Genomic DNA, 24,031 nt, shown 5'->3' on the forward strand with positions numbered 1-24,031 from the left:
AAATTCTTTGACTTTTGTGTGACTTAAGAACAAAAAGACTATGAGCCTGTTGTTCAATAGTATACACTAATCTTTATTAAACACCAAACACAATAAAAAGACAAACATAAGTGTATTTACTGCACCTTTGGTAGAGCTATGACAGCCCTCAATGAAGGAATAAATCTTTCACAGTTTCAACTGAAGATCTGTTTCAGCATGAGAAAATATATAGCACTATATACATGAAGTAGTAATATTTTTCTATCCTATGGTGCATGCACTACCTATGTTACTGTTGGTCCTTCCCATGAAAAAGGATTGGAAATTCTATTTTAATGTATCATTTAACTTACCAGTCGAAATATATATTACTTCAAAAATAATTTTCAAGACCTGAAATATTTTCTTAATATATGACAGAAATTTATAGAAAGTAGTGAATTCAATCAAGAACAAGATCTCTGTGTTTCAGTAAATGAAATAGTTAAATTGTGAGGAAAATACTGATTATACATAATTATATATTTTAATGTTATTAATCCTTTAAACATCTTTTTTTCTTGCACAAGTCGCTGCAGAACATTCAAAATTTTTGTTATTTAAATATAGTTATTTTGTCTCAAACAAAACCTTTAAAAATACTTTTCCTTCAATTTTGTTATCATATGATCCATGAGCTGTAAAATATCAACACTCACTGTCTCTTATCTTGAATCAGGTAACCCTAGTCTTATATGCCTAGGTATATGCCTAAACAAAAATTACATTTACTGTGCTATTTACTCGTATGTTTGAAAGTTCTTTGGCTGAGTTCACTTTTAACAAGAAAAAATTTTCCAACCCCTAACAAATGCTATGCACACCTTCTATATATAGCATTGAGATTTACAAGATACGTGCACTTACTTATGCACATTTATAACCATTAGAAAGAGTTCATTTTACATTAAAATCTAACAATAGTTATTTTGAAATTGATGTGCAGTTGTCATCATTGGGTGGACTGCAGGTAGTATTGTTGACTGCTTGATACACGATAGCAGCTACATACTTGTGTTTAGGTTTTACTTTTATATCTTATTTAATTACATATTAGTTATGTTTCAAGAGAGACAATTGAAAGGTTTGAACATTTTAAAAATATACTTCACACTTTATCCAAGTCCTCAAGGTTTAGAATATTGTGCAGGTACAAGATAATTTTGCTGAAACCTTGAGCATCTTGCTAAAAATACTGTAATACACCCTGATGGCACTATTGACTTTTATCAAGATAAATAATGAACATTAAAAAAGTAATTAAAATTTAACCATATGTGAAAAGGAAAGTATCTGAAATTATGAATATAACCAAAGAATATCTTTTGAGATACTCTACTAAAAATTAAAAGTATATACTTTTTCTGTCTCTTAAACATTTTATTGCATTGGATGTTGGTGATAGTAGTTAGAGTTAGCGATATGATAGAGAAGATGGAAAATAAAATATAAACATTTATTTTAAGAAAACCTGATATTCATTTAAGTTATAGAGATTAAGCAAACAAAATGTAAAATGTATATGATGAATAAAAGTATTTTTATACTTAATATGAAAGTCATCTAGCACTCAAACGTAAGAGTTTGAGTGCAAATAACCAAAATAAATAACTATAATATTTTTAGTAAAAACACTATTATAATAACTTCATTCTTTGTGTTCAAGATGCTTATGATCTTTAACAAAATCTTGCCAGTTTTTGAGAGGATACATTGAGAAATCTCAGAATTACCACATGCATTAATTGTTGTACAGGTGTCTTTCTCCAGTTAGGCTCCTGCATATTGCAATAGTTGGTTGTGAAAGAGGTATTAGTGCATACAAACATAAAGTTGTTTTTTCTTGTGAAATATTGGTAATAAGTCAAGTGTCTGCTTCATTAGCTTCTTGGCCCGGCATGGCCAGGTGGTTAAGGCGCTTGACTCATAATCCGAGGGTCGTTGGTTGGAATCCCAGTCACACCAAACATGCTTGCCCTTATAGCCATGGAGGCATTATAATGTGACGATCGGTCCCACTATTCATTGGTAAAAGAGTAGCCCAAGAGTTGACAGTAGGTGGTGATGACTAGCTGCCTTCCCTCTAATCTTACACTGCTAAATTAGGGATGGCTAGTGCAGATAGCCCTCTAGCAGCTTTGAGTGAAATTCAAAAGCAAACAAACACTTGCTTCTTAATCCAAACAAATAATAATTGATTCAGAAATAATGCAAAATTGCTTTACTACTTTAATTCTCAGTCTGCTTAATTGTATTCAAAAGCCTTCTTGTTATCACATAGATTCATGTAGTAGTCAAATAAGATATTTAGAAGTTGAAAAGTCATTCAGTACTAATAAAATGAAACTTGCTCAAAGGAAAAAAGAAGTTATGTTTTAGTGCAAAGCTACACGATGGGCCATCTGCACTGCATCTACTTATTAGTACTTAATCCCAGCTTTTAGCATTAACTGCATATGCTAAACATCTTTCAGTTAATATAAGATAATAAATGAGAAATCATAAAGGCAGTATTTCTATTACTTGGTTAATTGAAATAATTGAAAACAGTAATAATTTAAATTAGGTAATTATTTAAATTGTATTAACAAAATGTTTATTTCATGCCTAAAACAAATCTTCTCAACACATTCAGATTTTATTTTTAAGAAAAACTTTATTTTATTGGTTATGAGGTTGGTTTATGGGACAAAGCTTGTAGTGAGAAAATTAATGAAAATCCACTACATGCCAAAGATTTAAGTGTCAAAATTGGAAATATTCTCTTATCACTATTTATGAAAATATCAAGTGCACTGTAGTTTCAAATAATGTATCACAGTTCGCTAAACACAGCTTACCTCATATCTCAGGACACTTAATAATTAGGTCAAACCTTTTATTTTAATTTATCAGTAGCTATACAGTTGTTTTCTCTGTATGATTGATTTACTCATGTTGTTCAACATTCTCTAATAATTTTGTCTAATGTAAGTTTCCACATGCAAGATTATATTCATAAATTTGCATTGCTTATGTGTATATCTTAATGTTATGTATTGTCACCTATACTATAGTTTCAGACAGACTGCCTCTGGGTTATGAAATGTTACCATAGCAATCATCACAGGCAACCCCTGACAGCCCTATCTTGAAAGCTGCCATTTGTAGAACAAAAACTCAATGTTCTTTTGGCCTCATGATGTTAATAACCATTGTAAGAATTTAGCCAAACAAATTCATCTTAGCCAGATTTCTTTTAGTCAGGATTGAAATTCATGTTGCTACTTTTGTGTAATTACTACATATTAGGCCCAGCTAATAGTTAATAATCAAGTGGAAATCACACAAAATAATTCATGTATTTCATCTTTAACACTACCTAATAGTTGTGAAAATAAGAAGTACCATTTTGTTTTAGTGACTGACCTCACAATCAATGTCTGTCCTAATTGTTCGTCTGCCATATGATCCCATCTTTATTGACGAAATGGCTGCAAACCAGCAGATCATTCTCATGGCTTCTTTTCACCTACTTGCTCATCTGGCTTGTACATCCAGAAAAACAAATTTTTCTTATAATTAGCTGAGTAGAGATGATATAAAACAGCATTCCCATCATTATTTGACTCACTTAACATATGATTTCTTGTCTAGCCAGAGCATAAGATAGATGCTCATGAGTAATATGTGCGTCACTGATGCAGAAACATCTGTGCATCAACCAGTACAAATTTAAAACACTCCACTCCATCTATTCTTGCAGACAATGTAGCACATTCCTCTGTTGGACAAGACCATACACAACATCCACAGGGAGCAAACAAAGCATAAGCATATTCAGTGATCTGTCATTTGATATCTGCTCTGTCATATGATAAGCCATCGTGACATATAGTGTTTGTTTTGTTTGCTTGAAAGCTGTATTACCCAGTCTAATATGGTGATGTACACTACTTAACACAACTTAGAAAGTAGCTGGTTATTGAAACAATCTCTTTGATTGATGTGAAGATTTTTAGATGTGAAAAATTCATTGTTTCTCCAACACTTCAGCCACAGATAATTGTCAATTCTGTAGAAGAAAGCTTTATATCGTATCTGTTATTTTCATTAATATATCTCTAATGATTGAATCAATTTGATAGGCCTCGTAACCATCATAAAAAATTAAGAAATAGATATGTTTTGTTTTGTTCTAGAATGATTACACATTATAAAACAAAAACAAAGGTTTTGTCTAAATAGCTTAAATTTTATAACATTATACATCTATATATATTTATTATTTTTACTTTATTAAACTTTCAGCTGTGTGTGACTAACATTACAAAAGTTGCAATGATGCACCCATGTGCACTTTGTTACCATATCCAAGAATATAAAATTGACTTTTACAAATTGACCTGTTTTGGCTGTGTTTTAGTGGACTAGTGTTTTATAAAATAGTCACATTTCAGCTATAATGCATTATATATGTGTGTGTGTATATGTATTACTATTTAAAAATAAATTGTTAAATGTACCTTTTTTAAAAGATAGAACAATAAATGATGTATAGCAATTATCTCTTCTAGTTATGAACTTTGTATTCATTTGCTGCTTGCTATAGGTTGCTAAGCCTTATCAAATTTGCACATGGATGTGAAAGAAAAAATATTTTTTGGGTTTGATATATTTTGTAATAACTAGAAATAATAAATTACTATATAAGTAGCTTATAGTTCTACTATAATTTACCAAATTTGGTATGACTAAGCTGTATTTGGGTCTAAGAGAATATGAATTTTTCAACTCAGTAATGTCTTATCTTACTGCTTGGAACCTACTGTGAATATTACAAGTTTGCTGCCCAAATACCACATAGAGGCTAAAAACATCACTAAGGGGACATTCTAAGCTTTCAGTTATATGCAAGTCATTATGTAAAGTAGGAGTCAATTTGGTTTAATCAATAAATATTTTAACATCTCAGAAAATAGAAAAGATAGGAGGTTTTTATTTTACATTCTAGCTTATCAGTATTGGTAATTTGTGTATCTAATTTATAAGAAATTATAGACTTTGTATTTGAACATCACAAACATTTGATTTGAACCAAGCTACATTCAACATACTACATGACACACAAAAATCAATATTCAGCATTAATTTTTTAATATTTACTTTTAAATTAAGAATTTAACTGATATATAATACTAAAATTTAGATTATAAACTACAATTTTATACTAAGCTTATTGACATACATTCATAATATAGTAGTTCAGAAAAAATGTAAATGCAACTCGGTGAATGCACGGACATGGCATTTGACCTATGACCCATGTTTATAAGGTTAATATTGCCTAGATCTATTGTAGGTGCTTTTGCCTCTGCTTGACTGAGGTAAAACCGTCATGGATAGACTAGGAAAATCCTGCTTATATATATATATATATATAAAACATATTTTTTTCCTAGTTTGCATACATTACTCACTTCACTATTGGTTGTTCCCATCAGAAATAAGAACTGCTGTATCCTCAAAGTATTTCTTTACCTAACAGTTGAAATGGTTCTCTGCTTTTATGTAGTGTGACTTACTTTAGAGATATTTTGCAAAAAGACATATCATATGTAAATGACCCAGAACAGGAGGTAACTAGAGCAAAATGAACTTAGCTACTTTCATGATCAATGATTTCTAGTTAAAACTTTGTATGCATAGAAGTACAAAAATCTTGAAAAACTTATATTAGTTAGAGTTAAGTAAAAAGGACATAGAAAACACCTAGTATGCTTCCATGCTACAATCACAGTTAAAGTTTTAAAAACCTATATAACAATTTTATAGTTTTCTTCTGGATAGAGTTATTCAGTTTATACTTAACAATTTAAAATGGCAGAAAGTAATTGTAATACTTTGATGTAAATTTTGTTTATGAGCAAATATTTCATACATTGAAAAAAACAACAAAAACTAATTTGACTGTAAGAAAAAGAATATTAGCATGTCCTATCACTCTAATCTAGAACAATGTAAATTTAACTATTGGAATATTTCATTAATGAATCCTTACTTCTCTGACATTAATACCTTCATATTTTTTACACTAGCTTACAGATCGAATGTTGAGTGTTTTAGAGCCAGTGTGTTTGGCAGAGCAAGAATTTTGTGTTCAATTTTTTGGTCTGGCCAGTGACATTCATCCCTCATCCACCTATAATAGTCAGGTAAGGTTTTGGAGGTTAATATATAAAAAAATTTGCATATATTTACTGTTATTGCACCATGTAAAACAAATTAGACACTCCTCTTGCATGGTAACTTCAGTTTGAGAAATTTTGTATTTTAAGTATCCTGTACAGTATTAGATATCTCAGATCAAAGTTGTACCTGCAAATAATATTGCTGTCCAGAATTTTATGTATATAAAAGCTGCATGTACTTATCATATATTTTTGAAAATTATCACTGAGACATCTTTATATGATAGTTTTAGAAATATAAAAAAAACTCAGGATTATATTTAAATATATTTATATCTAAATATGACTAATTGTAACCTAAAACTTTACCCTAAACCTTAGTTTTTTAACAGTTTGATGAACTTTTAATATTTTTTTTGTAGTTATCAACACGGACATCATCATTACTGAGTCCAACACAAACACCATGTGCAACCAGTCTAACTGGAGCAGATAGTGAGGAAATTTTATCACAGAAAAAAGAGTTAGTTATGTTGTTGTTTTTCTGTAAATCCATGACAAATATACATTTTTTTATATACATGATATTTTGTACTAGTAATGTGCATGGCAAATATTTAAATTAACATGTAAAAGCAAGATACTTTTTGAATGGTCTTGTTTTTATTTAATTCAATTGCATTTGATTCTATAAGCTCAACTGTCTTCAGGGTTAAATAGTTTTACATGGATGATTGAATGGTAGTTAAATACTCGTACATTAAAAGGCCAGAAGCTAACTTCTAATCTGAACAAATGTTTTTTGGATTAAATAGTTATAAAGAAAGTTGTTAGATAAACCTTGCTATTATGTGTTAATAAGAAGCTTGATATAAAGATTATTTTAACATTTTGAATTCTGGTATCAGCAAATGTGTTTATACAAACATGTCAAATATTTCTGAAGAACAATGACAAAAACCTATCATAAATATATTTGAAAATCATTTGCAAATTATACTAGACAGACACATTACAGTTAAATATTTGTAGTAGAGTCATACCTTATCTTTAATGCATTATTATATTACTTTTGTTATGTGCAATTAATTATACTTCATATTGAATATAGTTCCACTATTATTATAATACATTTAAAAATTTATCTCTGTAACATTAACACAATCCCATTTCTATTACAAATTTACTGTTATTATAATAGTTACCTTTCATCTCTGTTGTAATTTCACAGTTATAATAATACAGATACACATTATTTCTACTTTAGGGTTACTGATAGTATGTCTTTTCAGAGTGATGTACTGTTTTTCTATTATTTCTTTCTTCTTCTTCCAAACACTTTTGAATTTTCTACCATTCATTTATTTCTTGGTGAATTAAACATGAACCTTGGTATGGTTATACCTTAGTCCATTGGACCCAGACAACTGTTTCATTTTTGTGGTGTAGGTGTTTTTTTAAGTATTTTATGTGGTCAGAGGTCAAACAACCTAAAATGTATATTTTTTGCTTCTATGCAATTAATATAAAAATTACTACAAATATATTTTTTTTATGTGCCCAATATACTGATATACAAAAGGTTGGATTTGCCTATTTGGAGTCTTTTTTTTTTTTTTTTTTTGAGATAGGGTCAGGACACACACAAAAGCATAGTTTTGGGGTTTCGGTCAACTATTGGCCATATGTTGACCAATTTGTACTTTGGATTTGGTATGAGGATGCTGTTATACAAATACCAGATATTGACAAATTAAAATGCTGGACTAGCCAATTTTTAGTAATTATAGAAGGTCAAGATGCTACAAAAAGAATAATTTTAGTTTTTTTTTGACAATTATTCTGCCATATTTTTGCAAATTTACTTGGGATTTGGGATATACCAGTTTTTGGTCATTTTATGGGGGCCAAAATGTTAAATAAATCCATAATTTTAGGATTTTGAGTATGGTATACTGACTGTAGCTGACCAACAATATTTATTACTCATTAGGTGAGATTTTCAAAAATTCAACAATATTAAAAAATTATAGTTTTTTGTAAAACATATTGCTGATTCTTACACTTGAGAATCATATACAAATATAGAGAAAAGGAAGGACTTGTGCAATACACATTTAACAAGATATGTAACTGAAACAAGCATAGACATTAAAATAAAGGTATAATGGTAAATCTTTTACAGCAGTCATCATATTAGTGTTTTATTGCCAAATAGTTCTTGGTATCACAGATGGGTTTTCATGATATCATGAAATGTAATTTGTGAGACATCTGCCTCTTTCTTAAATTGGTGGAAAATCTATTCCTTTGTTCTGGCTTATTTGTTTTCTTTCACTGAGTATCGGTGTTGTTCATCTACTAAGGAAATTTTTTTGTCAAGTATTTACTGTTTTCAGTTTTGAATCAATTTATGTTACAGCTAAGGGTGTTAGTGTTACGTTAGATTATTCAATTCTAAAATCTTTATTTTTTCAGCCTTCTTCTAATACTTAAGTTGTTGCTGATGCTTCATATTTTTCATGAGATGATCTTCTTCAGAATATTTTTCTTTATGAGTTCTAGACGTCTAGATCGTTTTGGGGGAAGATAATCTTCATGGTCATCTTCTGCTTTCACCCCCTACATGTTTAATTTGTCTTATTTTGATATTATCTTGTTCAGTGCAGTTATTGGCTGTCAGCTACTCTTGTTTACTTGATTCTTTTAAACAGAATCAGGTTTCTACTTTGCAGTCCTCATTCCCTGCAGTTCTCACTGATTCATTCTCTGTTGTCATGTATCTTCTGTAATGGCTAGTCTATCTTGCTGTGTTACAAGGGAGACATTTCCTCACACTTCTCATTATTCCTTTGGCCACAAGTGAGATGCTAAGTATTAAAAGCAAGTGGGATGATGACTCTAGTGAAACTACTCAATGATTTTCTTCAGTTTTACTGTAGACAGCCATCTTCTTCCTCCATTTTACTGGTTTTCAGCTTAACTAACAATGGATGCCTTGGGTCAAAATTGAGAGAATCTCTTACTTTATGCCTCTTCTTCTGCTTTTTGCTTCTTTTCACTGGTATTAGTGAAGGTTAGTTATAGAGTGCTATGTTGTCCTCATTATTCCACTTTAGCCACATGGGCCTTGAATATCCATTATCACAGCTTTTCTAACTTTCTTTGTGACAAGAGCCATTAATTAAAATTTATCTGAGCTAGTCATTATCTTTCCAGTTGAAATAAAGTTACTACTAACAGAGAAAATGAAAATTCTTTGTTAAAGCAATGTTCTGTAATGTCTCATTTGATAAATGAAAATCTTAACTTTCTATTAGTTATACATAATATAGTATTAAAAGTAGGTGAGAACTATTAACAAATCCTGAAAGAGAGGATGCAGCAAGAGGGATTTGATTTTCTATTCAGTATTCCTGTAACCAAACAAAATTGATGGCTATAAAGATTATGGTTCATCTGAGCAATGATTATTTTATTGTAATTTATCTTTAACTTCATACTTATTGGAAGGGTGTGAATCAAATAAAGAGGGTGTTTCTAGAGAAAATGTGTGGCATGTCCCTAAAGAGGAAATTCAGGATTTTTTTAAATATTACCATATAAAATTAAGTACCTAAAACTTGTATATTATTAAAATATGTATTATAGTATTAACTATGATCCTATGCTACACTAACTGGCATAACATCAGAAGTAGTTTAATAAAAATTTAGATGTAAGTCACTAAACCCTCATGACACTCAGTAAAGGATGCTCATACAGAAAGAGCTTACTATTTTATGGCAATGTCAGAAAGCACTTGCCATGCCATTTTGTCATATTACATTTCAAATTCAATAAAATTATATTATCTAAGTTTTGACTTCTCAATTTCAAAAAGAAACATTAAAATTTATCAGTCTTCCTTTTTTGTGTCACATAATGTGTCTCAGCTCCTTTAAAATTTCTTAATGTTAATTGTAGGTTGATGTAGTTTTCAAATAAATTAAAAACACAAACTATGTATAATTACAATTAGGAACCTTAAAATTGACATCTCCTGCTTTCTTGATTTGCTGAGATGCCAGTACCTTTGTCAAACTCAACAGAGAAGCTCCTATTCTTTGACTGTGAGTTTTGACATCGATTGCTAATCAACTGTACAGGCTGATGAACATGTTTATAATCAACAGGAAGAGCAAAATATTTAAAGGAAGCAAATTGTTGTTAGTTTTGGCATCTACTTTATTCACTTTATTGAAATCTTTAGCTGTAAGATCACTATATTACTAATCCATGCAGTTAACTTAAAAAGTCATCTAAGTTGTTATTTTTATTCTAGTGACTGGTATATATTTTTGTATTTGAAAAATGCATGAATTTGCTTTTGTACACTTAAATGTGTGAGAGACCTTGTGGCTTTACACAAAGGCCATCTCGAGTGCAAGTGAATACAATTCTTTATTGTTGTTTTTGTATATATTTTTTGGCAAGAGAAAAGTAGGTTCAGCAATAAAGGACATTAATTAAATCATAGAATTATAAAGTGAAAATGTTAATAAATGAAACTTTAACTTAAAATTTTATTTATGATCAATACTGTAGATATTATTGAGAGAAGATGGCATTGTTCATTTTATTTTTTCAACTTTTCCTTTCACTGATTTAACTACATTTCATTTTAAGGTAAAAATAATGAAAACAAAATGTAAAATTTATCAAAAAAAACCCAATAACAATATTCATTTAGAACTTTCTAGAGGCTGAGCAAATGAAATATGAAAACAGAAAGATGAAGTATTTCTATTCTTTGCATAAAAATTACCTTTAACTCAGACTGTCTCAGCAAAGGCTTTAGAAATATACAGACAAATATTAAGAAAAAATTCATAATTCATAAATATATGTGTGTGTGTGTGTGTGTTTTTGCTCTTCATATTAGTTCCCTTTTTACCTGCTTCAACCTGTTATTTTTAATTTACCACTAAAGAATCACTTAATAAAATGGGATTAGTGACTGTCCTTGTTTTATTTTAGTTGTATCTTGGGTATTTCTGTTGTATTTGTTACAAAAAGTACTTTTTGCTCAGTTAATTCTTTGAAACTTTCTTTTCTTTCATTCTTATGTAGCTGGAATTACTAATCTTTGTACTTGAGTGAGTTGTGAGTGGAAACTCCTTTGCTGTAACTGTTTTTTTTCTTTGGTTTATTTCATGTCTTATCTCCAGCTTTGTGTGTTTTATTGATGTTCCAACTTTTTTTGTCAGGCCTAACTCTGGTTTTCCCCACATTTGTTAGAATGTTTTCTTTTTGCTTAAAAGTTTGAAGATGTGTTCAGTTTCTAGAACATTTCAAACCTTCAACTCTACTTTGACTCTACTATCCCATGTCCTCCTTTGTAGCTCTGCTCCTGTTGGATTGAGACTAGACTATTTCATGCCTAAATTGGTTTCTTTTGCTGCAAACAGTCAGGTACTATGGACTTTTTCTTATGTCCTTTAATTTTGTTACTTGATATTCAGTCATCTTTTTTACATTTGTTGTTGTTTTTCTGTTCTCTCAGACTTTTGGATCAAGAGTTTTTCTTTTCCTGTGTTTTAACCAAGTCTCATTCAAGGTTATTTTTTAATGTCTCCCAGGTTTTTAATATTAACGTTTTTCATTTTCAAAATGCTCTTTGTAATTTATTCATAACTCTGTCATGTTTCAAGATAAGAGGAATTTCCTTGCAAATGTGAATTCCAAAGATGTAACCAGTATGAGAAATATTTGCTAGTATTGTTTCTATAATATGTTTTGTTGTCAATTCTCAGTTGTTTTTAATCTACTCGTTTTTGTAAAATTGTTTTAGTTAAATAGAAATGTTACCAAATACGATTTGAAGGGACATTTTAATATAAATTTTACCCTTACTCTGAAGTAATGTTCACTTTTTTATTACTGTAGAAAACAGATCAATGAAGAAGTCAGGTATGTGCTATTTTTATTTACATTTTGTGATATGTTTTACGTTGTTATAATATATCTTATTGTAAGTTATCAAAATATATTAAAAATAAATACAGGACACCAAATGCTGAGTATTTTAAGTTTCTCTGAGAAATTAGCACATTGTTTTAAAAAAATATTCAAACTTATATTTTTTGCTCTTTTAGATATGACATTAGTTGAATGCACATAATTATTTGCTAAAAATTTAAAATATATGTGGTAAACTCTCTTCTTAGCATTCAGTAGGGTCCTAAGTACTTTGTTTACTTATGCCAACATTTCATAGGTATAAAACACAAAATCCCACAATCCAACCATTTCAGTCATGTCGGTTCTCCTTTGTTCTACATTATCATTTTGATTTTCCTGTTGAAAAGTGAAATATTTTCATCCACAAAATGTATGAAAAGGGAACTTAGCATATCTGAGGAGGTCTGTTATGGCAGTCTAGCTATTTTTATTTTCTTAAAATTATCTTTTCTTGAGTTTTTGTTAATTTCATCCACACCTAGAACAAACATACTGATAAACAATGTAGGAGCATTAAATTTATTAATCCTGTCCTTTAGCTTGTCTATGAAATAGAATCTCAGCTTATATCACAATACCTTGTATTTAGTTAATTTTAGAATAATACATTTATGGCTAATTTACAAGAGAGTAACATACATATATTGGGTATTCCGATTCTGTTTGTTTTGCCACTGAGGAAGCCATTAATGGAGGGATTTTATTCTCTGTGTAAAGTTAAGAGAGTTTAATGTGCTATATGACCATTTGCCTAATCAAAGTAATACATCAAATTACATCCCTATCTTGTTTGGTTCCTTTTCTCAAGTTTGGTATTCAGCCCTAAATATCTTTTGTTTAGCAATAATGTTTTTCCGAATACTTGTTTGCTTACTTTTTTCTCTAAGATGGTGTATGTGAGTTACTAGGTTATACAATGTATTCTAAAAGTTTATCAATTTTGCATAAAATAATAATAAAACAGATAGTCAGTGTTTGTGAAGACTGTTTTGCTCTATCAGGTAATAATAAAATTATAATTGCTATGAGAACTAGGTAAGTGATAGACCTGTTGAAGAAAAGTGTTGATTAATAAAAATAAGAAATCTGGTTTTGACTCTTCTGTGGTTTTTGACTTTGGATAGCTGAAAAGTGACGTATACCCTGAGGTAGAGTAAGATGCCAGGTAGCTCTTTATATCTTACTTCTGATGACCTATATGTGTATTGATTTTTTTTTCTCCTTCACTTCATATATGATATAGAAGATTGGCTCCTAAATGACATCACTTATATAGTGTACAAAGTACTGAGTATTCAACATGTTATTGTCATCTCTTGTTTGTCTGTTATTGGTTGGTAATTCCTGTTTCACCCTATACTTAAGCTTTTTAAAGGAACATCAGATTTCTATTAAAAAATAATTGTTTGCTGTTATTTTGTCTTTGGAACACTGTGGATAACTAGAAAAGCAGCTTATACACTGAAGCTAGAGTGACTATACCAGGTAAATCTTCATGTATAGCTTCTAATGATCTGTAGAAAAGAAAATTCACTTGACTTTTTTATTGCTTTAATACAGGCATCTCTGCCATCTGTATATAGAGAGTGCAAGAACACTCTGCAAGCTTGCATGATTAATTTTCTGTATTTAATTTTCACAGAGCATATGCTGATAATATTTTGCAACGTATTCTAGACATCTTTAATGCCACTTTAAAATTTAGTTTATGTATTAAATTGGTAAATTTGAACGATTTTACATGTTACAGATTTTTTTATCCTGTTACTGTTTAACCCCTTCCATGTCACTCTACAGCTATTACTCAGCTGTAAGGGTTTCTTCCTCTACCCATCTAAGCATTGATCTGATTTTTTCTCACCTTCCTCCAATATTTTATACCCCACTTAATTGCCCTTGGTGATATTTGTTTTGTGATGGTATTCATTTATGTCAATGTGCCCTCTATCTTGGTACTGTATATAAGCATCTCATTCATATAATGTTAATCAATTTTCTTTTCTTAATAAAGCATCATGAACAAGTTTATTAGTGCTACAATCACTTGGAGATTCTGTAAGCATTCTCTGTGTTGCCTAGTTCATTTTGGTATTTAAAAAAAAAACTTTTGAGATTGTTAGTGATCTTATTAATAGTGAGATGGAGACATTTGGTTCAGTGGTGTTTCTTTAGGGGAAACTGAGGCTGCAGTTGTGGGCAATCCTGGACATTCTGGAGAGAATTTAGATTTGGTTTTTTTTCCTGTGCCTCCATAATTTTTGTTGGATTTTAAGACCTCTTGTGGGACAGAGGTAGGTTTATAGACTGCAATTGTGGAATCTATGGCTCAATTTCCTGTAGTGAACACAGCAAATAGCCTCAGCATGTCTTTGATCTCACAAAACATTCTTACCTGACAAACTGACGTCAGTCCGCGTATTTTTTGAACAGCCCTCGTACAAAGGGGTATTTTCATTGTTATGTCTCTGTTTTCAAAGAATCGTACTCTGTGGTGAGTGTTGCTCAGACAGGTTTGATTTTATCAAACCAATTCCACACTATCAACCACTAATACAGTATATTTTGTTTAAATTATAACAGGCTTTGTAGAAAAGAGATGTTCCATAAAACCACTTAGAGCCTGCCTGGCTTATCACTGTATTGAATAAATTGGAGCCAGTTTCCTTTTAAACATTTAGGAAACTTGGTTTACCTATTGCAGTGTTTCTCAGAATTCCCCAATGTGCATTACACCCAGATTCTATTAGTGAAACTAGGGAGTTAAAATTAAATATTCTTTTCTTCACATCAAAAATCTAAAATTTCCTTTGTGTAATTCCTAAAACCCATGAATGATATTTCAAACACTTTTTTCATCAGTAAAACTTTATATCTACCTGCTGTTTTTGTTTGTTGTATCTCCATATGGGATCAATCAATTTAACTGAATTCATAATCACCAAAAAAAATTAAATCTAAATTACCCTTTTTTCTTTCTAGAATGACTCCAGATTGTAACATAAAACTACATTAATTTATTCAAAGTAGCTTTAAGTTAGTAAGAGTATGCATTTATTTATTATTAAATTTTATTGTTTTATAGCCTTTTGAACTTTGTTTACTATCCACTCCATTATAAGTTGTAAATAACTTGGGGTATGTGCAGCTAGCTCCCTTTACACTATTGAATTACATTATCCATGAGGTACTAGAGCTACTATGAGCTGCTAATGTGTGTGCCTCATGAAACATTTTTCTTATATTATGATTATTTATGTCACATAATATAATTTTAACTAAAAAGATCCCTATTTTTAAATATTAATTACTTTTGTAATAATAAAGAGTAAATATGAAAAATAAGAAATAAAATACTTGCCCAATCTTCTTTTTTCTTGCTGTAGATTATCAACCACCATACTTTTTTTATATACTAATGGTAGTAATGTACTGTATAATTTTTATTTCACTAAATAATAAACAAAAAAACATAAACTAATAACATTCTAAAATTATACAATTTCTCCTAACTCTCAAAATATTTCTGGGTTTCTAACTGTGACGATAGCCATTAGAAATTTTTCCAAACTACTCGTCAACTTCCTACAGGAATGGAGCTTGTACTCTGAGTGAAAGTGGTGATTACCTACTCAGAACTAAACATTAACAATGCATCATTTAATATATGAAAATCTTGTCTTTGTATTGGTCATAGGTAACATGTAATGAAATGTATGACAGAACTATAAGCAAATCATGAAAAAATGTGACTAATGGGTATGGCAGGAGGGGTGTGATTTTCTATTTATAACTGTAACCAAAGAAAATTTATGGCTATAAAAATTACAGTTTTTCTGAGCAATAACAATTTTACAGGGAGCAGTTTAAATTTTATTTCATACATTTGGAAGATGTGGTAGATAAAATAGAGAAGATGATTAGAGAAAATGTTACTTAGTAACACTAGGGGAAGTTCAGGTTTTTTTAATATTGCTATGTAGAATTAAGAATTTAAAATTTATAATCTATTAAAATATGGCTTATTAGATAAGATTTTATATTATACTAATTAATGTAACATAAATAAAAATTAGTTTAATAAAATTTTGAATATAACACACTAAATTATATCTTTGGTGAGAGAGTTAATAATTAACAGTGAGTTTACGTGGTCAAAACTGTTGTTTGTGTCATTGATTTTTTTGGAAAAAAAAAAAAGACTATACTTTTATTTTTCTTAGTGGAAAAAGCAATTTACTAAAGTTATACTTTTTTCAGTTGCATAGTTTAGAAAGGCTGGTGTTAAAATAACTCATACTTGCAGGATAGGCTATGTTCATCCACCCAGGCTATAAAATGATAACTTTTATGGGGAGTAGATTAAGGTTTAAATTATTTATTGTATTGTACAGAAAATGGGCTACTTATGTAGAAGATCAAAGTATGTCTAGTAACTTTTATGTTTACATATAAGCCATTTTCACTAAAACATTGCAGGATATTCAATATTAAGATTTTAACAACTATGAAAGTTCATTATAGTTTTGAGAAGGAGAATGATTAGTGAACTAGAATATTTATACTCCAGATGAAAATATTTTTATTTATCTGAAACAAAGTTTTTTTTCAGTCAGTTTTAATATTATTAGAACTTAATCAGATATTTAATTTTTTTTGGTTATTGATCTTGGATATATTCCTATGCAGGAGAATTATTTATGAAATATTTAAGTTGTTTTGTGTACTGTTGAGCTTGGATATACTTCTATGAAGGAAAATGATGGATGAAATATTTAATTTTTTACTATTCTAATAATCTTGGATATATTCCTGTGGAGAACAATAATAGATGAAATGTTTAATATCTTTCCTTTGAAAGAGAATTGTGGATCAGATATTTAATTTTTTACTTTACTTTGTTTTTGTGGAAGGTAAATTGTTGGTGAACTATTTTTTCTACTCGTACTTTATTGACTTTGAGTAACATTCTATGGAGTTGTGGAGTTGAAGGACTGGTGAAGTTTTTAATGTTGTTATGCTTTATTAAGTCTTGATAGTTTTAATAAGAATTATCTAATAACAAGCTCATGGTTTATTGAACTTTGATATTTTACTATGTAGGAAAATTATTGATGAAATATTTAACACATAATTTGATAGATTTAAAATTTTTCTGCACAGGAGAATGATTGTCAAAATGTTGATTTACTTTTTAAGATATGATTTTTTTTCTGTGAATGTGAATGATTACTAAAATTATTAACATGTTTTTAGCTACTGAAATATGAATACATTTCTGTCAAAGAGAATGAGTTGTGAATATTTTATTATACATTTCATAAAAAATAATGATTACAGTAGTGTAACATTTAAATAATATATTAAATATGGATACTTTTGTGCTAAGGATGATAAATTGTTGCTGAAATGTTTAATGTAGTTTCCCCAACATGTTAGACATAAATCTGTTCTGAATAGCAACTTTTTGACAGTGATCTAATTTTTAAAAAAAAATTAAGTTACTAATGAAACATGAAATAATTCATACTTCATTCCAAACCTGTAGCTATTACACTGCACAACAATTTTTTGAAAAGTTTTTGCTGATTGTGAGATGTACCTGGTGGGTATGCACAAATATAGTTTTGGTTTTGTTTCATCAAGTAGGAACTCTGAGAAATAGACAGTTAACTTTTTACCAGCAATATCATATTTAATTGCGTTTATTCAGGCAACTGGAATCTGTCTGATGTTGTTATTTCATTGTAGCAATGTCGTGGTGAAACTGAAGATTTCGATGAAACAGCACGTGATGGGCACATTTGAATGTGACTTCCGTGATCAGCAGCCAAAAATCTATAAAAAAAACACCCAACAGTGTTCAAGAAGCAAAAACTTTGTTGTGCAGTGTTATTTTAAGCATTAGTTTCCTTGTCACATGCCCAGTTGGCTTCACACTGCACTACACCAGAAAAACTGTATACAGTGAGACTGAAACTTTGTTTTCAGCTCTAAAGTGGCTAACAAGTGAATGCAATTTTAATTTATTAAACTTTAATATTTTTCTCTGAAACAGAATGGCAGTGGATGAAATGTGTAATTTTATAATAGTTTATTCCTCTAATTATATTGTGATGTGGAGGATAATTACTAGTAAATTTTGAAATGTGTATGTAGATATGTTTCTGTGAAAAAGCATGACTAACAGTTTATAATGTATTTACATCTAGTAAGACCTAAAATATTTATCAGCAAAAGATATTCTTTGACAAAATGTTAAATTGCTTGTACATGTAGCTGGAGTAACTAGAATTTTTTTGGATGACAAAAAATTAATGTTGAATTTTGTAATGTGGTATCAGCTAATGAAACTTTATTATTTACTGGAGAAGGTATTTATGTGTGAATTGTTTATTCTGTCTGTAGTTATGCTTTTCTGTTTTAGTGTGTCAAGTAATTATAGGTAAATTTCTTAGTGTACTTGTATTTTGTTGTACATTGAACATTAATAAAATTGTGTACATAATAATGAAATTTGTATTCTTTGTAATACTTTCTAAAAGTTAAGTATTTCATTCTATAGAAACTTTTTACCCACTTTTTATTTTTGAAGCTATCTCAGTATTTTTTGTAGGATTCTGATGAATAAATTATTTGTTATACTTTTGTTAGTTTATTTTTTATTATTTTTTAGAAGGATGATGGGTGAATTGTTTGCTGTTCTTGAACCAGAACTTATCAACTTCATTTCTTACTATGATAAAGTTGATGGTTTGTAAGTAATGTATTTTTTTCAGAAGTACAGAAAAATACCCAACATTATATAAGATACAAAATGTAAAAAGTGTTTCTTGCAGGGTTTGTATTTTATTTTAAATTTTGAAAAATCTATTTCACGTGAAGGCGTTAAAAGCTATTTATTTTTGTCAAAATGCTTTTTAGTCATCAAAAGTCTTTTTTAAAATCAAAGACAGTTCTATCTGTCTGAAATCTATTAAACTTTAACTTGTCTCACTTTGTTTTTAAGTATAGGTGACTGACGATATTTCTTGTATTTACCTGTTAGTCTTCCTGGCAGGTTATGATAATTACCATTATGCTACAGAAAGTCCTTTACAACTTCTTTTACTGTAGTTTCTCTCCTAACATCATAGACTGGATGTCAATATTGGTTTTATGCTATTTATGTTTTTAAATACTGTTTTGTTTTACCTTCATTTTCTTTTATGAATTTTACTACATTTACTTTATTTTTACCTTTTACCAGACATTTTGGCACAGATAGCCTAGCTGCTTTGTGCCATAAAACACTAAATCAACCAACCAACCAATTCTTTATTAGTCAGTCCTAAAAGACCAAAGACAAATAGTTGTTAGGTTTGAGATAGAGTGTAGTAAGTATTTTTATAAATATGATATTGAATGAATGACAAAAGTATTGTTTGGACATAAACATTATAGTAAACAAGGCACACGTTATCTAGTTGTTGAGTAATTCTGTACAAAGTTTCATTACAGATGACAGTAACAGTTGACTAATATCTTATAATGCAAGCAGCTTATAGTAGTGTATGGTATTTAAATTTTGTTATTTTATGAGTAGTTTTTTTGGTGATTTTAAATTTTTCACACTTATTTTATACATTTATTAAGTTTAAAATGTATGTAATTTTCAAAATATTTTTATTAATTTTTTTCATCCAGTTATTCCATGTATTTGCTGGTGAGACTGAGCCAACATGTTATGTCAGCTCAGGATGCTGGTTCATTTTTGAGCAAAACATTTGGAAATGCTCTTGTGCAAGCTAAACGGAACTTCGATAAATTTATGGTAAATACTAGTGGAAATTGTATATAATGTAAATATGATATAAAGTTGACTTTCAGTGTGGATATTGAATAAAATGTTGTTTGAGATAGTTGATATATGTATCATATTTTAAAGTTGTAGTACAGAATAATTATCCCTTTCTCAGAAACTTTATATTTCACAACTTTTAAATTACATAATATGTGTAGTATAGTCTGAATGATATAAAAACCTAGATGTTTGGTTAACTGTCAACCATCCTCACAATTTTTTGTAATGTTATAATTTTCAGAATGATATACTTAATTATAACATTGTAAATACACATTGATTTATTACTTGACAATGTATATAAACAGGGTATGGAATTATGGTTTTGGATTTATAAGTATTCTTGAATGTTGCATGTTTTTATCAACCATTTTAGTCCTAGGGTAACTTTGTAGTATGTATGTCATGCAATGCAAATTCTGGACTTGATATCCTAGTAATGGTAAATATTCAAATGAAATGTACTAGAAATCTTACTGATACTATTTTTTTTAACTCTCTGACATGTTTATATATATAGAAATAGTTACTGTCTTTCAAGATAAATTTTGAAAATCCTGTCATTCCCTTGGAATATAAATATAATAGGCCAATGTCAAGAAATACAATTATCAAGGAGAGACGTATAGAACTCCAACAACAAAGCAAACACCTTATTTAACTGTTGTTGAAAACTAATGTATAATATAATAATATTATAAACCAATTACAAATAACTGTTGTTAAGTTCAAGTGGTAAGTATAGTAATAAAATATGTATGAATACTTGTTGTTTAATGTTGGTAATGAGATTAAAAGTAAAACAGGTGTAAGTAACAGTCGTGAAATATTAATGGTCAGGATAAATATAAATCAGGCATGAATAACTGACGGTTTACTACTAGTGGTTGAGATGATGAAAATAAATAAGGTATGAATAGCTGTTGTTAAGTGTTGGTGATCAGTATGAAAATAAAGCATATGTGAATACTACTTGTTGAATATTGATAGCAAAACTAAAATTAAACCAGATATGAATACTTGTTAAATATTAGTGAGAAGAATAAAAGTAAATCAGGTAAGAATAACTTCTTGAGTGTTAATGGTTTGGATAAAATAAACCAGGTATGAATAACTGTTGTTAAATATTAGCGATCAGGATAAAAGTAAACCAGATATGAATAACTGTTGTTAAGTTTTAATGGTCTGGACAAAAGCAAACTAGGTATGAATAACTGTTCTTAATTGTTAATTTTCAGGATAAAAGTAAATCAGATATAAATAACTGTTGTTAAGTATTAATGATCAGTACAGAAGTAAGTCAGATGTGAATAACCACCATTCATTATAAAGGTAAATACTAATAATTTAGTTACATAGTGGATAAAATTTGTTGGAGCTTGTTTTTAATTCATCATATGTTGAGTGTTTTATGGTTTTATATGTATATATAGTACTCTGCAAAAGCATCAAGACAAGGTCTAAAATTAGATTTCAGGCTCTTTTCAAAGAATAATGGAAGGTAAATCACAAGCAAAACATCAAAATTTCATTATTCTTCATGTTTAGTACAAGAGAAACTCAGTGGAAGTGTCTGAATTCAGCAAACAGTTAATATTTTGTATGTCTTTTTTTTGCTTTAATAACTGCAGATAGTTTTTCAGGCATTGTTACATATTTAATCAAAGTGTAATTTGTCATTTTACTCCAAATGTCTCTAATACACTCGTATAAAGTTTCTATGGAAGTAACTTTTGATTTGTGTTGTTTTTATCTTTGAAATGCCAGATCAGCTTAATTAGACTGTGTACCATTGCATCATTTGAATGATTCCAGCAACTTTTTTTCTTAACTAAGTAATTTTTGCATATGCTGAATGAATGTTTGGTGTCACTATCTTCTTTGTAATAAAATCTTTTACCAATAATATGCAAACCACTGGGTATACCATGACAGATCAATATCTAATGGTACTTGTGCTGGTCCATTATTTCATCTATTGTGCAAATATCTCTTGTTGCCTCAGCATAAAAACACCCCCTAAATCATCACACTTCTTCTCCCTTACTTCATGGTAGGTGCTATGCATTGAGATAAGTATCTTGCACTTTTCTTCCTCTGGATCTACATGAGCAATTCAGAACAGCTTATGGATAGTGTAATTTAATAGTGTAAGATGAACTGAACAAATGATTTATAATTTATAATGGCATGAATAGTAGTTATGACTCAAAGGGCAATAAAACAATTAAATATAAGCCTAAATAGATGTATACTATTATGAGCTACTTAAACAAATGTAGATTCATGTTACAATTGAAAGTGTTTCTAAATAGAAAATAAGGCTAATATAGATTTATTTTGAGTTCTTTTTAGTGGTTATGAGGTTCAAATTGACAAACCTTGTATAGAGTTAGGATATAGAAAATAACAGATAAAATATAAAGTTTTACTGAAAAAAAAACATTTGAAATGTATTTAGGAGGTTTTATAGATTATACAAATGAAAGTTGAGATGATGAAAAATATTTTAATCTTAACATGACAATCACCTTGTATTTGGATTTGAAAAGAAAAAGGCTCAATTTATTCACAGACAGTTTTTGAGAAAATATACTTCATCAAAAAATTTTATTTTTGTTTATAATAGAGTTGTAATGTACTGAAATTGTGCCAGATGTTGTGAAGGTACACATACAATATTAAAAGTTAGTTGCATTGAAATTATTATAGCTAATCAGTGAATAATTATTTGTGATTTAATATTCTCAAACGTTAAATGGAATCATCGTGGGATATGAATTGTGAAATACATAATTAGGAACTTTTGGCAATAATGAAATTATGTTTTACACAAATATTTATTTTTTCTGAGAAGTTTCAAAAATATCTATCAACAGCAATCCCAGATGAAGTCCATAGAAGAAGCCAAAGTGTCTAAAAAATCCAAATGTGGAATTCTGCCATTTATTACAAATTTCCAGGTATGTAAAATATTACTACCAGGAAAACGAAATATAAGGAATTGTTTAATTTGAGCAAAAATGTAAACTTTTTTTTAATTATTATTTGAAAGCAAAACTTACCGAAACATTCCCACCATCTGATCCATTGTTAAGTTAATAACATTTTTATATGTAATTAGATTTTTTACTAATTTCAAACAGTATAATAAAGGCAGTATTTTGATTCTAAAGTTTTGAGTATATACTTAAATGTTTATAATATTGTCTCTGTTGGCAGACTGAAGTGTACAGCTAAATGCTATATTTGTTTTCATATATATATATATATATATATAGATGTATTTATTGAAAATTTCTAAGAGTTTATATACACTTTGATAACAAGTACATGTGGTAAATTGTGTGACCTGAAAAGACAAAGCCTGCAATAAAAGTTTGTGAACATGTATTTAGATTTTGGTATGATAAGTTAATTAAATTATATATATATACCACTATGTAACACAAATTTTGTTCCTGGATAGTATGTGTTATATCTTGATTGCTGATGTTGTGAAAGTACAGAAAATTGCCATTATTCCCTTCAAACTTTGCTTTTGTGACCTGGATAATGAAATTAAGAAATTAAGCTACTTTCTATGTAAAAATTTGCACATTTTTATTTACATTAAGTCTGAATAAAGCAACATATGAATCAAGATTTACATGTATTTGTAAAAAAGTTATACAAAAATGTTTAGAAGTGAGTAGTTTTTCGAGATTTGCGACTGTAATGTAAATCACTTTCACATATCCTTCCAACCTTACTCATCATACTTCAAGGCTTCTAGCAAGGTCTTAATGCTGTTGTATTCCTCATGGCTGTATTTTTACCTCTGTACCATCCTGCAAAAGAGCAAAATAAAATTGTCATTATGAAAAATAAATTTATTTCATCTGCAACTAATGTGTAAGAGGTTCATGCAAAATATTTTATATATGATATTTTTTATTTACTCTTGGAAATTTAAAGAAATAAGATTTAAATTTTAAAAGATATAAAATTTGTATCA

General features: G+C 29.0%; 1 protein-coding gene across 2 annotated transcripts in view; it reads left to right on the plus strand.

Annotated features, from left to right (window-relative positions):
- Sec3 (exocyst complex component Sec3) overlaps positions 1-24,031 on the plus strand; it is a 158,777-nt gene that overhangs the window by 112,460 nt on the left and 22,286 nt on the right. Inside the window, exons 14-19 of one of the 2 annotated variants that reach the window (XM_076454434.1) lie at positions 6,099-6,215; positions 6,614-6,714; positions 12,120-12,143; positions 18,868-18,948; positions 19,878-20,004; positions 22,914-22,997. In XM_076454434.1, coding sequence (XP_076310549.1) covers positions 6,099-6,215; positions 6,614-6,714; positions 12,120-12,143; positions 18,868-18,948; positions 19,878-20,004; positions 22,914-22,997 — 534 coding nt within the window. The remainder of the gene's footprint in view (positions 1-6,098; positions 6,216-6,613; positions 6,715-12,119; positions 12,144-18,867; positions 18,949-19,877; positions 20,005-22,913; positions 22,998-24,031) is intronic. The other variant, XM_076454439.1, reaches the window with a different exon arrangement.

Source organism: Tachypleus tridentatus, chromosome 1, assembly GCF_004210375.1.
Source record: "Tachypleus tridentatus isolate NWPU-2018 chromosome 1, ASM421037v1, whole genome shotgun sequence".
Taxonomy (NCBI): domain Eukaryota; kingdom Metazoa; phylum Arthropoda; class Merostomata; order Xiphosura; family Limulidae; genus Tachypleus; species Tachypleus tridentatus.